The 15,983-nt window shown below is 52.1% G+C and overlaps 6 protein-coding genes across 6 annotated transcripts; 3 read left to right on the forward strand and 3 right to left on the reverse strand.

Moving 5' to 3' along the window:
• Positions 1 to 352: 352 nt before the first annotated feature.
• Positions 353 to 1,272, reverse strand: CCOS01_12028 (cutinase; the record flags this gene model as incomplete). Its single annotated transcript, XM_060460178.1, has 2 exons — positions 353 to 674; positions 758 to 1,272. The coding sequence occupies 2 exons, from the start codon at positions 1,270 to 1,272 to the stop codon at positions 353 to 355; spliced, it is 837 nt and encodes a 278-aa protein (XP_060309121.1).
• Positions 1,273 to 2,408: 1,136 nt separating this feature from the next.
• CCOS01_12029 (uncharacterized protein) lies at positions 2,409 to 3,874 on the reverse strand (the record flags this gene model as incomplete). Its single annotated transcript, XM_060460179.1, has 4 exons — positions 2,409 to 2,765; positions 2,823 to 2,913; positions 2,973 to 3,781; positions 3,839 to 3,874. The coding sequence occupies 4 exons, from the start codon at positions 3,872 to 3,874 to the stop codon at positions 2,409 to 2,411; spliced, it is 1,293 nt and encodes a 430-aa protein (XP_060309122.1).
• Positions 3,875 to 6,313: 2,439 nt separating this feature from the next.
• On the reverse strand, positions 6,314 to 8,385 carry CCOS01_12030 (aldehyde dehydrogenase; the record flags this gene model as incomplete). The annotated part of the gene is made up of 8 exons (XM_060460180.1): positions 6,314 to 6,600; positions 6,753 to 7,062; positions 7,142 to 7,174; positions 7,227 to 7,287; positions 7,376 to 7,591; positions 7,662 to 7,719; positions 7,852 to 8,011; positions 8,080 to 8,385. 8 exons carry the CDS (start codon positions 8,383 to 8,385, stop codon positions 6,314 to 6,316), a joined length of 1,431 nt encoding a protein of 476 aa, XP_060309123.1.
• Positions 8,386 to 9,367: 982 nt separating this feature from the next.
• On the forward strand, positions 9,368 to 9,628 carry CCOS01_12031 (uncharacterized protein; the record flags this gene model as incomplete). The annotated part of the gene is made up of 1 exon (XM_060460181.1): positions 9,368 to 9,628. The coding sequence occupies one exon, from the start codon at positions 9,368 to 9,370 to the stop codon at positions 9,626 to 9,628; it is 261 nt and encodes an 86-aa protein (XP_060309124.1).
• Positions 9,629 to 10,211: 583 nt separating this feature from the next.
• On the forward strand, positions 10,212 to 11,698 carry CCOS01_12032 (alcohol dehydrogenase; the record flags this gene model as incomplete). Its single annotated transcript, XM_060460182.1, has 7 exons — positions 10,212 to 10,342; positions 10,408 to 10,487; positions 10,552 to 10,572; positions 10,654 to 10,752; positions 10,805 to 11,386; positions 11,469 to 11,575; positions 11,639 to 11,698. The coding sequence occupies 7 exons, from the start codon at positions 10,212 to 10,214 to the stop codon at positions 11,696 to 11,698; spliced, it is 1,080 nt and encodes a 359-aa protein (XP_060309125.1).
• A 1,330-nt stretch (positions 11,699 to 13,028) lies between these two features.
• On the forward strand, positions 13,029 to 15,146 carry CCOS01_12033 (cytochrome P450; the record flags this gene model as incomplete). The annotated part of the gene is made up of 6 exons (XM_060460183.1): positions 13,029 to 13,449; positions 13,510 to 13,692; positions 13,751 to 14,085; positions 14,146 to 14,270; positions 14,352 to 14,854; positions 14,941 to 15,146. 6 exons carry the CDS (start codon positions 13,029 to 13,031, stop codon positions 15,144 to 15,146), a joined length of 1,773 nt encoding a protein of 590 aa, XP_060309126.1.
• Between the last annotated feature and the right edge of the window lie 837 nt (positions 15,147 to 15,983).

Consider the following 15,983-nt stretch of genomic DNA (forward strand, 5'->3'; position numbering starts at 1 on the left):
TGGTTGACTCGTGCAAAAAGGCTAATAGATGTTGACACAGACTTTGGATTGGTGTCAATTGAGGCATGGTCTGTGAGGGCTATTATAGTAATATCGCAACGGTTTTCGTCCTCGAGACGATAGTCTCAGCTCGAGCGGGTTGACAACAATAATACAGCCTTCTTCGACACCATGCAAAAATAAAATGAGACGTGGTGAAACGGCACAAGTAAGGTAGTAGAGCGCGAGCTTGTCCATCATCCGAGCATGCCTTGTCGCCCTTCACACAGCCATGTCGAAATACAACTCAGCTCACGCTAGAAGAAGTCAGCCTCATTAGCATTCATAAATTATTCTTTTCAAGATAGGTCTTCTACTTACCACTTGCCATCTGCAAGACAAATTGAGCAGCAGCGTCCGCATCTTCAGCATACGTCAAATGGTCGACAGTGATAAAGCCTCCACTGCAAACAGCATCATTTTCATGGCAGATGATCTTAGTTTTGCCCTCAGCGCCCGTAATGGCGTTCGGGTTGCCAGGATCCCCAAATGTCAAAACAGAGTTGATCTTGGCCATGGTAGCCGCCGGAAGAGTGTTTGCAGTGCTCCGAACAACCAGAGCACCCTGAGAGTAGCCTGACATTACGATTTTGGTATTCGGGCACTTTGTGGCAGCTTCATTGATGAAGTTCGTCCTAAGCAGCCTAGAGTAAGCTTTCGCCTCTTGCTATGCTTGGTCCATCTTTCACCCAAGAAAGATATCTTTTGGAAAACTTACATGCTTGGGACACCCTCGGTGCCATTTTTGTTGAACCCAGCAAAGGTCGCGGGGTACTCAACACCCTGGATCGAAACGGTTTTGGTCCCACGCTGCTGATTGAGAGCATCGAAAAATGGCGGCCCTGTAACGAGTCCGACGTTGCCGGGCTCAGTGGTGCCCCGAGCAAATATGACGGTGATATCGGCGCACGCTGTATTCTCCTCCAAGTCATCCTCCGTTGTGTCGATGCCGACAGAATCCGCGAGACCCTGTTGGAGAGGGGTTAAGATCAGTCCGACTGCGTCGAGAGCTGCCGCGCCTGCTGGCAGAGTGCTGATTATTCTGAGAAATTGGTTCAGTGGACCAGAAGGAAACTTCTCCAGAACGCCGGGAATATCTTGTCTTTCCTCAAGATCTGAAAAGCCTAGCGCCATTCGGTTCAAGTCGGTCGTGAGCACGTCGGTCTCCGATGCAGGAAGGCCATGAACTAAGGACGCAGTCTGCATGCCAAGGAAGGCGAGGACACATGCCATTCGGCAGGCTGGAAGTGAGAGCAACATTTCGAATGATTTCTCTTGGTGAAACGTTCGGTTGAACGAATGACTTGAATATAAAAATCAGATGCGATGCAGACACTCATCTCAAAAAGAGACAGGTCAAAGGTCTAGAATATATGTTCACGGAGATTTTGCAGGTTTCTCAGGGCTCCAAGGTATGGGTCGAGTTGACAGTCCAAGGCAACGCATGCGATTGGCTCACCGAGAGCTGAAGTTGTCATCTGCCATCAACAGGCACGTCTGTTTGCACGCTTCAGGACGGCTTTACACCTTAAACTAGGGCATATACCTGATAATTGAGTCTATAGGGCCTTGAAGTAGGATCACCCCGCATCGATTCCCGAATGAGTTCAGGGGCAACGTTCAATCCAGGGCGCAATGTACAGCCGTTACTAGTTTTGAGAGCTTGCTATGTCGTATTTCAGTATTTACTCTAGAGTTAATGCCAGAGACTAGATGAACCATTGGCGGGTTCTGACGTATGCAGTCGGATGATGCATGTCAAAAAGCTGGAGAAGAGCACCAACATCGGTCTTTGAAACACATGGGACGACATCAAAGAGCGTCTCAAGCCGAGGCTTGCAAAGCTCCAGCCTCGAGCACAGGCGCAATAGGTAACTGCCGAAGAAATGCAAGGCCACCAACTCCAGCAGTTTGAGGGTGAGGTAGCATCGAGGCCTGCGCTAGTCGGGCTAGCCATGATTTTGCAGGTGCCTCATTGCAACCATCTGAAGTACTCCGCTTTGGCAGCTGTCTGTGCCTCGTGACATATGACGAGAGGGCGTACATCTACTTTGTATCCGAGAATGAAGGAGAAGAAAAAAGATCTAGCGCTTCTCAACGATGGTCAATTGGTGCTTTGAGAAAGATAAAGTAACTCCCAATGCCTCGCAGAAAGGGATGTGCCCAAGGTCTTGTCTCGTAGCTTGCAACCTCTCGGTAGCATTGAAACAGATAGAAGCCGACTGTTCAGTGAAGATGTTGATACTAGAATTCTACAGTCTATGGAATGACAAACGCCAAGAGATCAAAGGAAAGGGTAGTTGTGAACATCCAACAGGCGGAAACTCTTCCATCTCTTCGCCTCGTCCGCTCCATGCCTTCAGTCCCCCTCACTGTGCTTTCGCTTTTGACTCGTCGATTCCCAGGCGGCCGAGAACAGCGCGAACGCTCTCCCCGTGGTACGAGTACATCCACTTGCAGCCCATGTGAGGACCGACCATCTTGATGTAAGCCCAGATGGTCATCTCCTTGATCCACTGGTGAATGAAAGAGGTGGACGTCTTGCGCAGGTCGCCGTTCTGGGTGGTAAAGTCCACAATCTTGGACACGCGGTCCTTTCGGTGGTCTTCCCACGCTTGGATGACCTGCGGGCGGGCGCTGTCGTTGAAGAGCGGCGCCTTGATGTGAGCGAGGGTGTATGCGAGGGTTTCCGCGTCCTCAAAGGAAGTCGCGCCACCTTGACCGCCCTATAGGAAAGCTGTCAGCATATTTTCATCCTCTACTGGTGGTGGTGGTTCACTTACAGTTGGGGGCATGCCGTGAGTTGCGTCTCCGATGAGGAGGACTCGGCGGCTCGGGGAGGACCAAGATTCCTTGGCAGAGAGCAAGTAGAAGCTACATATCTTCTCGTCAGTATACTCATAATCATAGCGTTTGATCATCATTTTACTCACGGCCAGAGAGTCAACGACTCAGTCGGGGTCCGGTGGCACAGCGCGCGAACCACCTCCGGCCAGCTCGAATCGATGGGGAACCTCTCCTTAATCATTTTCGCCAGTGTCTCCTTGTCGGCGTCCAGCGCCGCCCAGTCCTCACGCGGCCGCTCCTCAACCTCAAAGGTCGCAAAGTAGCTAACCTCATCGCCGTCCGCCGACGCCGGCATGACGGCGAAGGAGCCGTTGCCGCCGAAAAGCATACAGGGGTAGTGCATATCCGTGTCAACGTCGGGCAAGTCGCTGAGCTTGAAGGTGCCAGAGATACCAGCAAGGCCCTGGAATACGGGCCTGCTGCCGTTAGGGCGCACAAACGACCGCACGCGCGAGTGAATTCCATCAGCGCCGATGACGAACTCGGCCGTCACGGTCTCGCCGTCCTCGAACTCCACGGTCGCCGAGGTATCTGTCTCCTCGCGAACGCCGGCGCACTTCTTCTCGTAGTGGATCGGCACCCCGAGGAGCTCGAGCTGGCGGATCAGCTCGCCGCGGAGGACGGTGCGGCGGATGCGCAGGGCCGGATAGTTGTACTCTTCATAGCTGCCGTTAAGGACCTTGGCCAAGAGGCCGCCACGGCCGTTGAGGAAGGCGACGGACTCAAAGGCGAAACCTTGGGGGCGGAGGGTGTCGTAAACGCCAATGTGGTCGAGGACGCGGAGGGCGTTGGGTGACAGGGCGATGTTGCCGCCTGAGACGAAGTCTTTGGGCCTGGCTTCGTAGACTGCGGAGGAGATGCCACTCTTGTGAAGGTAAAGGGCCAGGGTGAGTCCCTAGGAGAATGGTAAGTCAAGACATGAATAGGTATCAGAGATTGAGATCGTTCATACGGACAGACCGCCTCCAATGATAGCGACTTGAGTCATTGTGAAAGTTGAGGCTAAAGTGTTTGATTAAGTGAGGAATTGGGTATCGTATATGGCGGTCCTGGTGAAAAGTCGGTCTCAAATGCCGATCGCTGCGTATTCTGTATGTATCAAGAGATGTCTGGTGCTGTCAATGTGTTCTGTGATGGACCTGAGCTCTAACTAAACTCATCTATCTCACCATTCAAGTCGCTTAATCTTATACAAGATTTGCGTGTTCCGTGAATTTGCACCTATCCGCTGCGATGCGGGATCGAGCCAAGCAACGTACGATCGCTTGTCCGATACGGCTGCAGCCATCTCCGTCGTCCGTGGCGATTCTCTGTAGCTGGGGGCTAGCGGAGCCGTCAGCCGGATCGGTCTCCGGTGAGAACGGAGGATGATGGGCGGACTTGGTGTGGCGCCGCAGTGATAGGATGCTTCTTACAACTGCTGCTACTGCTGCCTGTCGTAAGCACAATTCCTGCATGTCTTTTGGCGTGAAGATTGGCCGTCAACTTCAGTGTGTATTCTCCGCTGCCAGCTATGTTCCGGGCATAACCCTTATGATGGCAAATGGAGCAAGGAAGAAACGTCAGTCGAGGGGTGTGGCTGAGCACCGCGTTCATCGCCCGCCCGAGCAGACTCCAGTCCCTCTACCGGCTGAATAGATTCCAGCGCACCCAGGCTTATCCCATTCCACTAGCATATTCAGGATAACGAACAAACAGCAATCTCATTGTTTTTTGAAAGTAGAATCGCGCGTTTCTGGCGCCATCCCTGCATCCTTCGCCAGAGTTGTGCTCCGTATCCGCGCGCGTTGATGTAAGCGCCGTCCCGTCAAGAAGCGGACGCTACACTGCACAGCCACACCCCACACACCAAGATGATTTGGTCTTGGATATAGTGCCAGTTACATATCGCACTTGAATAAGACCAAGGGCATCTCAGACAACATGAGAATTTGAAGATGCTTATTTCGGCTGTTTCTTTGTTGATTGATCATTATTGTTGCCACGGCTCACTTTTGTAGCCATCTCAAACCTAGTAACCTACCCGTACCTGCGTAAGGGATTGCGGACAATTGATCTCATAGCAAATTTTATCTTCGCGTAAATACCTACAATAATTTTGCTATTTATTCGTTCTTCCGTTGAAACTCGTTTAGTCCCTCTAGTCCGTTAAACAACAAAAGAATGCATGATCGTATGAGCCGAGATCGATGGTGTCAATCTGGAGACCGCAAATAGAAATCGGCTGGACTTAGAGCTTTATGGTGCAAGTTCTGTTAGTAAACTTGCAGATACATAGTTTTAATTGCGATGTTCCAAATTTGGTAACAATAGCATCAATTACCTTATTTGATATGATTCATGCCCATGTTTCTGAACAATAATTCGTGAGTGTCATTGATAAGCACAACTACAGGATCTTCGAAAAAAATATATCTCATAACCAAAGACTTCGACCTCATTGAACACGATCTGAGCATCTAACCAGCAGTTGAGACAACCGTCCTTGGTGAGGGTGTCTTTTGCGGAGTAGCTGCTAGAATTATCATCGTAGTGTGTCCCACTCGTGCCTCGGTTGGCAAGCTCAGCATGGCTTCGCAACGGTCGAAACTTGGGGAATCATGGGTGGATTGTCTGGAGATATATGTCATGAAGTATATGCGAGGAAACGAGCTGCTTGGCTTTCGTGGCCTCTCGTGTTTCGGAAAGCCCTCCGCTAACGCAACATGTCTTCATGGTTTCAAGGTCGGTGTGGATAGCTACGCAGTCGGTCACCGGTGTGGATTGATTCACAAAACTTGGCGAAGGATGCAATTGCCGATTGCCCAGCCTTTCCTGGGACTTTGGTCTTTGCAACTTGTTGAACATTGAGTAATCTGCACTTCGCTGTAGCGTAGACCTGACAGACCCCACTTTGCCAATTGCGGAACTATCGCCGCACTTAGATGGCGAACTTGCGAATATCACAGCGGAGAATCTCCGTCCTTGCGCGTTAGCTTACGTGCATTGCATCAAATATCTTCAAGGGTCCTTGGAGAAATGAGCCCACCCGCAAGGCAGCAGTTATAACTCGCCGGCTCCCGCAACCAACGAACTAAGAGCTCCATAATAGCTCCATTAAATGTCCGATAATGATTTGCCTACGAAAGATATGCGATTCTGGTCTGGACCGAAGGATTCGCACTCCACGAGGCGCTGCTCATCGGGCGTAAAGAGATGCTTCGAGACAATAACGCCGATCTTCTTCGCAAGTTGCAACAGTAAGCGCGGCGATGAAACCCAAAGATGGTAACAGTGACAGTCGACACATCACTAGCTTACTCAAGAGGCAACTGATAACGTACAAGTTCCACAAAAAGGAGCACCTTAGAGTTTAGACATCTTTATTTCTTGTTACATCGTTTGAACGCATATGCAGGGGGGGTTATCATAAGTTTAAAAAAAGAGATCATGCCTTTGTGATGAACATGGACTGCACGTTGCAGTACGCCTTCAGACCGCCAGCGCCGTACTCGTATCCGATACCGCTCTGCTTGTGACCGCCAAATGGCGCATCGTACTGCAGCTCCAAGTGGGTGTTGATCCAGACGTTGCCGGCCTTAAGCTTCTTGGCGACGCTCTGTGCCTTCTCAATGTCCTTCGACCAGACCGAAGCGCCGAGACCCATGAGGGTGTCATTGGCGCGGTGAATAACCTCCTTCTCGTCGCTCCACTTGAGGACGGGGAAGACGGGACCTGGGATACCCCCATGTTAGCCTCGGTGGAGAACAATGTTTTTTCATTTGCAAAAAGGAGGGGCGGCACGATTGAGGGGCAATGACGGGTTGAGCGATTGAGTTCGCCCATGCATTAATTTCACTTTGGGTGGCGGGAGAACATGAACTCACCGAAAGGTTCCTCGACGACAATCCTCGAGTTATCGGGCGGGTTGTCAATCATTGTGGGCGTGATGAAGTAGCCCTTGCCGTTGGAAGCGGGCGCGGTGGATCCCGCGGCCACCTTAAGCTTCGTCTCCTCAATGTCTTTGAGGAGCTCCTTGACGCGCTCAAACTGCATCTGGTTTTGAACGGGGCCGAGCATTGTGCCCTCCTGCTGTCCATCACCGACGGGTAGGTTCTTGATAGCGGTGGCAATCTCGGCGACAAGCTCGTCGTAGATGGCCTCGTGGATGTAGATGCGCTTGATGGCGATGCAGACCTATAGTAATTGTGTCATGTCAGCGGCTGTACGACTTTGGCTCTTTTGATGAGACTTTTGTCAATCAACTCCTACGTACCTGTCCAGAGTTGTACAGAGCCAGCATGGCAATCTGTGATACGTCAGCTTGAATTCTCTAAATCTCGTCGCAGACATTGACGTACCTTGGGCGCGACAGCCTTGACATCGACATCAGGAAGGACGATAGCAGCATCGTTTCCACCACTGCGATTTCACGAGTCAGCGACTAACTCCACACTGCCATCCGGGGAGAGGCGGGACGCAAAAGATTCATCCCAAATCGTCCACTTACAGCTCCAGAGTGACGCGCTTCAGGGTCTTGCTGCAGCTCTCCATCACACGCTTGCCGGTTGCCGTCGAACCAGTAAAGCTGACCTTGTCCACGCCAGGGTGGGAGGTCAACCAGGGCCCGAGGTTGTCATCACCACTGAGGGCCTGGAAGATGCCGGGCGGGAAGAACTGCTGCGCCAGCTCGACAAGCTTTAGGTCACAGTAGGGTGTGAAAGGACTATTGTGACTCGGTGTTAGTGCCTGGCATGTGTGTATGAGATGACAACAGAAACGGATCTGGAGCTTACGAAGGCTTCAGAATAAAGGCATTGCCGGTGACGAGGGCAGGGGCAATCTTGCCGCAAGCTATTGAGTCGTGTTAGTTGGAAACTTGCGCCGGGCGCTTCAGATTGGAGGAGGCATACCGAGGAGGATGGGGACTGGGCGTAATAAATTAGCGGGTTGATCGACTAAGACTACGGGAGTGGTACGACTTACAGTTCCAGGGAACGATGCCGACGGCGACGCCCAAGGGGACGTATCTCGTGAGAACGCGGCGATCGGGGTTGTTGTCGACAACCTCTTCGGGGAAAGGAAGGTTGGTCATTCCCTTGAAGTGCTTGACGGCCTCGCCGATCTCGAACTGTGCGAAAGGAAGCTGTGCGACGCGTGAGATGTCAACACGACTCGTTCCAAGATCATTACGGTCCCACGCCAATGACTTACAGGCTTGCCTTGCTCCTTGGTGAGCATCAGCGCAAACTCATCAGCGTGCGCCTCGAGAGCTTCACCGAGCTTGAGGAGGGCCTGTTGGCGCTCCTCGTACGGTGTCTCGGACCAGGCATCTTGAGCCCTCTTGGCGGCCTGCACGGCTCTATCGACGTCTTCGGGTGTTGAGAGAGGAACCTCGGGGTTGGCCTCGAGGGTAGATGGGTTCGGGCTGTTCCTCGTCTTGCTTGTCGACTCGAGCTTACCGTCGATGATGTTGTAGAACTTGGTCCAGTCCAGCTTGGACGTGCCGTTCGTGGCCATGATGGGCGACAGTGTGGAATGAGATTGTAGAAGACTAGATGAGATTTGGGGCCCTGGTCTGGGTGCGGGAAGTTACGCTGCGGTCTGGTCCGTGGAATGTGATGGGAAGAGAAAAAAGTATCAGGGTCTGATTTTGGAAACTTGACTGGCACAGATGATCGGGTGAAAAGGAAACGCAGGGCGAGAAGAAGTAGAGGGAGGGGGGCCACTGGATATGGAACATGCGAAAGCGACTACTTTTTGCCTTCTCGACCTTTCTCTTCTTCCCCCTTCTCCTGATTCTCTCTTCTGGGGGCAAGGAGGGGTCGGTTGGGTTGCTCACAATCGCATTATGAGGAACAACGAACCAGTGGAGGGGCACGAGGAGGGGGACGTGGAGAGACAACCGGGGCACGTTACCGGGATGCCATGTCCTAGACCGAGGGTCGTCGTCTAGAACTCCGTTTTCGATGTTACGATGGCCGTTGTTGATTGACATGGACTACTCGCAGAATTGGAGCGTAGTAAGCGTGGCCCCGCGGGCAAGCCGGGGTTGTATGGGGATAGTCCAGAGCTATTTCAAATTTGGGGTAGCTCACCCGGCCAAGGCTCCCACTATGGGTAGCTTTGCCTCGCTCTGCGTGGCTCTTACAGTATTACTCCTCAGTTCTCCCTGTCGCTGTATCCGTTTTGGAGTCAGAGTAGGATGTTGAAGTGGCGGGAACTGGTTCTGTTCCATTGTGTGTCTCGGTCAGGTTCTCAACTGCCACCCAAACCCGCAACCTGCCGCCCCGCGCCGCACCATTACAATCGACAACTCAGCCAAGCCAAGCCGCGACGGGGCAAGTGTTGAAACGCGGATGAGTTGATCGGCTTAATGGGCACTGGTACGTACCGTTATGTAGCGTTATGTAAGCCATTTTAGTGTACACATGAAGAGCATTAAGGTATGCGTAGTGTTGACGCATTGCCGTCTTCCGCAGTATGTTTACCGTAGCTGTCAATGCTGACACAGACTCTCTTGCTTCTCGTGCTGCGGGTTGCCCGCAGTAGTCTCTCTGAAGTGACGAAAGGGGGGAAGAAAGTTGGAGACGCAAGACAACAGACGACTTTGGTCGGCAACGTGCCGCTTTCAACCCCTCCTTTTGCGTTTGGCACCTGGATCCCGAACCGCACCTATTTCCCCGTAGGTAGGCAGAAGTTTGACCTGTGCTTGAACCGATCGTGTTGCTTAGCCGGGTGCATTTGGAGAAAGAGGGTCTGACTCGACCACTGTCTGCGCCGTGCTTCCGCCGTTTGTCCACCTTAGCTCGCCTCGCGCTGCGTTTGAGGATTCGCCCTCCCTCCTGCAAGGTTGGTCATGCAGACAGACTCAAGGTCGAGTCAAGCTTCCCGCAGCTAATGGTTGGCTGGAAATGCTCCCCCCAGGTCTTGGGTCTTCCCTCACACTCGATACATTGACCCGCCGGCTCGGCGCCGGCATGAGATACATGTGGGGGTATTTCCGCCAGACTCTGTTACCTCGTGCCACGGCTTCGGCAATTGTTGCAGGCTGTAGCAGGCGAAAAAAGAGCAAACAGAGCTTGTTCCCGATGGTCTGGCTCGCTTTTACGAAGCTAAGGCAAGACGGCCGGCCAGCGTTCTAGTGTACAAAGTGTGTAAGGGAGGGAGGGGGGAATGGTTCGGTCCAATTGACCCAGAAGGCTCGGGTTCGTTTCTGGTCGCCGGGAGGCCGCGTGCGCGCGCCCGCCCGGCCTCTTTGAAGAATATAACGACATGCATTCCCTCGCAAATCCCATCTGAATTTTAAAGAGTCCAAAGGCACATTGAGATTGTAGAGCAATTTTATGGCGACTATCATGGGCGGCGAAAGCAACCACAACCGCGCGGTTGTATACACGGAGCCCGGCACCACCCAAACGGAAGTCGTAGAACTACCGATCCCGGAGCCTGGCCCCGGGGAGGTTTTGGTTCGGCTGTGAGTTGACGCCTTTATTCAATATCACAAAGTTCAATTACTGATCACGCTATTTACTACTGCAGACAATACTCTGGTGTCTGTCATACCGATTACGGCTTTTGCATGAATGCATTCTCATCGGTCCCATTTCCTACACCAAAAGGTACGTCTCATCTGATTCGCCTTGTCGACTCATTGAGCAAGGATCTAATCATGAATTATCATAGGTCAAGTTGGTGGCCATGAGGGTACGTCAAAAACTCCACGTCGACTTTCGAGTCTTCCATCACGCCCCCGATTGAGTTCAATTGTCACTAATGTTCTCCCAGGAGTCGGCGAGGTTGTCGCCATAGGCACAGGCGTCACATCACCTGCAATCGGTGACAGGGTCGGAATCAAATACGCGGCAGATGCATGTCTCAACTGCGGTATGGTCACGATCATCTAACACAACCTACCTCCACTAACACGGCATCTTAGATCGATGTCTTCAAGGCGGCGAATCATCATGCGCACAGGTTAAACTCTCTGGCTACTTCACCCCCGGCACATTCCAACAGTACTGCATATCGACGGCACGATACGTCACTCCCATCCCCACAGGCCTCGACTCAGCAGAGGCCGCCCCTCTCATGTGCGGCGGCATCAGCGTCTACACAGCCCTCAAGCGCGCAGACGCCCGTCATGGCGACTGGGTTGTCATCGTGGGAGCCGGCGGGGGCCTCGGTCATCTCGCTATCCAGTACGCCCGCGTGATTGGGTGCCGCGTCTTGGCCATGGATATCGGCAGCAAGGAGAAATTCTGCCGCGACCTTGGGGCGACGGAATTCGTTGACTTCACGGCCTACCCCAGCGACGAGGACCTCACGGCAGCGATTAAGAAAATTACGGGCGGAGGGGCGAGAATCGTGCTCATGTGCTCGTCTAACAAGAAGGCCTACGTGCAGTCTCCAAAGTGGCTCGGGTTCAGGGGCAAGCTTGTGTGCTTGGGTGTTCCCGAGAACAGCAGCCCGGCGATCGCGGACGTCGAACCCATGCTTGTGGACGAGTTGACTATTTTTGGTATGTTTGACTTCGTCATGACGTCCTTTGGACATGTGATTCGTGTATTGTGGACACGAATGCTTACTTGGATGCTCCGCAGGTGTCAAGACTGGTAACAGACTCGAAGCCAAGGAATGTCTGGAGATCGCAGCACAAGGCAACATCAAAACTCACTTCCAACTGCGACGAATGAGAAGCTTGACGAAGGTAACTTGATCTCTTTCTACACTTCTCAGTTGATGATGTCCATACTGACACAGCAATTCACAGATTTTCAATGAGATGGAATCGGGGGGTATCCAGGGACGTGTCGTGATTGACTTGAAGTAGACGCATACACATTATCATAATTCCTGTACATACTCTCAATTTATGATGACCATGAGACATTCACTGTGCACTTCTCATGTCACTTGGCCTCTCGCTTGAATCTCAGTAGGAACCGAGAATAAAATGCGCGCGGTGTATTGGAAAGATCGATCCGCATAGTGTTGCAAATTAGTACCAAATATTGGGAAGCTCGAAAGATCCCACCCAAGCGCTAGGGATGTGGTCAATAGCGACAGGCTGCCAAAGACTAACAAACCACTCAAGACAAGCCCGATAAGTGCCACGAGAGTGCCACGAGAGAGAGTGCTACAAGTGCCGACTCGGCTCGCGAACAACCGGGGTAAACTCCTGTTAACCACAGTATATGCCGAGATTGCGGGACAGCTTAGACGAGCTAGACGATAGAGTTCAATTAAGCTGTTGGGCTGTGCTGGCAAGCTCGGCTCATGGCGTCGGCAACCCGCGTCGAGGGTCACGCGGCCCCGGACCATCTTTCGCGCCACCCCGTTTTGGTCCCGTCGGGCTAATTAACCCCATTGCGGGGAAACAGCGGGGGGAAACAAGAGGCCCATCGAGATCTTTCCCCAGACTTCCAGCCTCAGACGCCCGAGATCCATGATGGTGTCGCGGGGAAACGGGGAGACTTCTTTTTCTGACAGCTCTTCCCCAGACTCCACCGACACGCGGACGCGGCCCCGCGCTGGGGAAGATCAGAACCCCGTGGGCACAAGATTCTACCCCGGACTTGTCGAGTCAGAAACCGTTGAAGATGCTGAGTCGACTTCTCGCATGATGGCTGGCGGATAGGCACATTCTGCAACGGGCCACTGAGACCACAAAGGGTCCTTGTTCCAGTCCCCCAAGCCTCTTCATGGTGCTTCGGGTTCTGAGGCGTGGGTTAGGGGTAATCAGGCCAGATGAGTTATCAGGCACATGTGAATGGTCAAGTGCTGATCGTGATCCTGCAGCGACCATCCCGAAATGGGGTGGCAGTTTTTCTGACTCGAAGTTTCGTTGAGCTATTGGGTTCCCAATTGGGTTGTTGGTGATTGGTCTTTTCTGACACGTCTTGTTTGCTTCCTGACGCCAAGTCGGGATGTCTTGTTAGATAGCTACTGTTGCGTTCTGACGCAGTGATTTCCTCATGCGCCTCGCTCGATTTGTCGAAGAGCTGCATTTGAATCCGTCCAGATAGTATTTACCAAGCCTTTGAAAGCGGCCCCATCCTTATCTACTTTCTCAAAAGAGAAACTCTCCTCCTCTCCTTCATTTCTTGCGTGGTGAACAACACAGAAGCGGAGCCAGAAATTGGCATGACAGACACAGAAAAATGGCAATTACCAACCTCCAGATCCTTCAGGCCCATGGCCTGTTTTTCATTTTAGGCACTCAGCTCCACGTCTTCGTTTTCCGCAAAGGGGAATGGGATACAGCTACTACCAGACTCTTCAGGAACTTCACACTGGGTATTGGGTTGCTGACGGCGGCCCTTTCCCGGGGAGCTCCTGAGACCTTCCGGACAAATGCGGCTGCGCTCAAGACAGCTGGTTCTCTCACGGCCGCGCTCATTGCTGGAATCTACACAAGTTTACTCGTGTACCGTGCGGCATTCCACCGGCTCAACGGCTTCAAGGGACCGTTCCTAGCGAGGCTCTCGAATCTGTGGATCACCTCACGAGCAGTCAAGGAATTGCACATGTACACCGAGGTTCAACAACTCCATGAACAATATGGCGACATTGTGAGAATTGGTAAGGAACTCTTACCAATTTTACTATACCGATGAAGAATGCTGATCTCAATGCCTTAAGGCCCGACCGAGTTGTCTATCAACAATCCAAAGGCCGTTCTTCCAATCCACTCGAATCGCTCACCGTGCACCAAAGGCCCATGGTATGGAGTCTTGCATCCCATGTACTCATTGCAGCTCGTCCGAGACAAGCAAGAGCATGCACAAAGGCGCAAGAGTTGGGATCGAGGGTTCAGCTCGAAAGGTAATACAATATTTCGCCCAGAGACGTTTTGGGGCTTCACAACTAACAAGAGGTCTAGCGCTTAGAGACTATGAGTTCCGGGTTGCCGACTACACCAATCAGCTTCTTGCAAGTATTGACAAGAACAAGGGAAAACCATTCAATATCTCAGATTGGTTCAACTTTTACAGCTTCGATGTCATGGGAGACTTGGCTTTCGGCAAGTCCTTTGGCATGCTCAAAGAAGGCATTAAGCACTACTTTATGACTTCCTTGCATCAAGATATGCAGGCTATTGGCATGTTCAGCCACATGTTATGGCTATTTCCCATCTTCAAGAATACGCCAATCTTGAATGAAAATAACAAGCGATTCTGGAAATTTGTCACATCTCAGGTGGACGAGAGAATCGCGGTATGATCTGCCGATGACCCGGATCGAGGGATCTGCATGCTAATTGTCATCAATTTCAAGAACCCCCCTGACCGCCCAGATGTCTTCTCATGGATCTTGGAGGAATATCAATCCCTCAAGAACCCGACTTGGCAGGACACCCTCAACCTATATGGCGACGCGTATCTTATCATCGTTGCAGGGAGGTAAGTAATGTCTCGCATCCCACCTTGATATCCATGGTGCTGGGTCAATTCAGCTGACGTTGTATTAACGAATTCGTAAAGTGATACGACAGCTGCATCCCTTACTTGTCTCTTCTTCGAGCTAGCCCAAAAGCCGGATGTCTACCAACGCCTAAGGGAGGAGATCGACGACTACTTTGCGCAGAATGCGGAGCCTGAACACTCTGCACTGTCAAAGCTCCCGTATCTGCAGGCTTGCATCGACGAGACGTTGAGGCTTCATCCTCCTGTCCCGTCGGGTGTGCAGCGCATGACCCCGCCCGAGGGCATAGATATTGACGGGACGTTTATTCCGGGTGATACGATCATCCAGGTGCCTACGCACACCATGTTCAGAGGCAAGTCTCAAAAAGAAACTGTTTCATCCTCCACCGTTGTCTCGGCTGATGAACTGCGTCTGTCATACAAGACTTTGCTTGCTGACTGTGGCGAAAATCAAATAGACGAGCGCCTGTTCCCGCAGGCAAACGACTTCATTCCCGAGCGGTGGACCTCCCGGCCCGATCTGGCCAAAGACCCTGCCGCATTTGTTCCCTTTGGTACCGGTAAGCACTTAAAATCATTACCTCCTCCACCTTTTTGGGCCGATCGGTGCGACGTGAGAGCTGACGACAAGGATCAATCATGGCAGGCAAGTACTCTTGCGTCGGAAAGCAGCTGGGCTTGATGGAGATCCGTTACTGCGCCAGCCAAATCATCAACCGATATGATGTTGCATTCGCCCCGGGGCAGAAGGCGGAAGCGTTTATTGATGGCAAAAAGGATGGTTTTACATTGTCGCTGCCGCAGTTGGAAGTGATTTTCAAAGTGAGGGAGGCGGGAAAAGTGACAGCTTAGCAAATGAGTGAGAGAGATGTGACGATTGGAGGTAACACAAGACTGCTAAGGCTGGAATGTCTTATAAGCCATGTTTAATATGTGGGCGAGGTATCCGAGGTATCCAGTGACATATCGCAATTTGATAATCGACGTTGCAAAGCCAACAAAAACCCACTTTACGCATTGATAAATCTGGCAGCTCGGAATCGAGTTTCGATAGGGCGCAAGGCGTGGTGTGGCTAAACGAGCTGAAGGGCCTGCAGGGGATGGTAAGGCTTTAGTAGGTTTCTTAGAGAAAAGTAGACTAGAAGTTCCGTCCGGACACGGCATCCGCGGAATGTCGAAGTAGTGCTAATTAGCCCCCGTTGGAGCTTGGCTTGCTTAGGAAATCCATCTCTGAGTGCTAGCACAGTTGTCGACTCTTGCGACTGAGACACTCTAAGACCAATGCGATGAAGTGGAGGGTGCGGGCCAGCATTTCCCACCATTTCCCAACTGCTGATTTGTCGCTCTGCTGGGCTAAATTGCGTGCGGAGCTATGGCGTCCGAACTCTATCAGAGCCACGCAAAGCCACCGATGGCAGAGTTTAAGCCCAATGTCACATAGGATTCCCAGCTCAGCTAGACCAGGGCAGGCGAGACAAGGCAAGGAGAGAGAGAGAGAGAGAGCGCGAGAGAGAGCTACAGGACAAGCAAGTGTCACTGTACAGCACAGCAAGGGTGGCCGCATTTTACCCCACATTCTTTGGTCTTTCTTCTCAACTTCTCGTCCACCCCTCTTCCCTCCTTGCTAAACTACCATATTCTCAGACTGTTGTATCTGTATTCGAATGCCTGTCTAGAGGTGTGGCCGGG

The sequence above is a fragment of the Colletotrichum costaricense genome (genome assembly GCF_030867565.1).
Source record: "Colletotrichum costaricense strain IMI 309622 chromosome Unknown Scaffold_14.1, whole genome shotgun sequence".
In the NCBI taxonomy this organism is placed as follows: domain Eukaryota; kingdom Fungi; phylum Ascomycota; class Sordariomycetes; order Glomerellales; family Glomerellaceae; genus Colletotrichum; species Colletotrichum costaricense.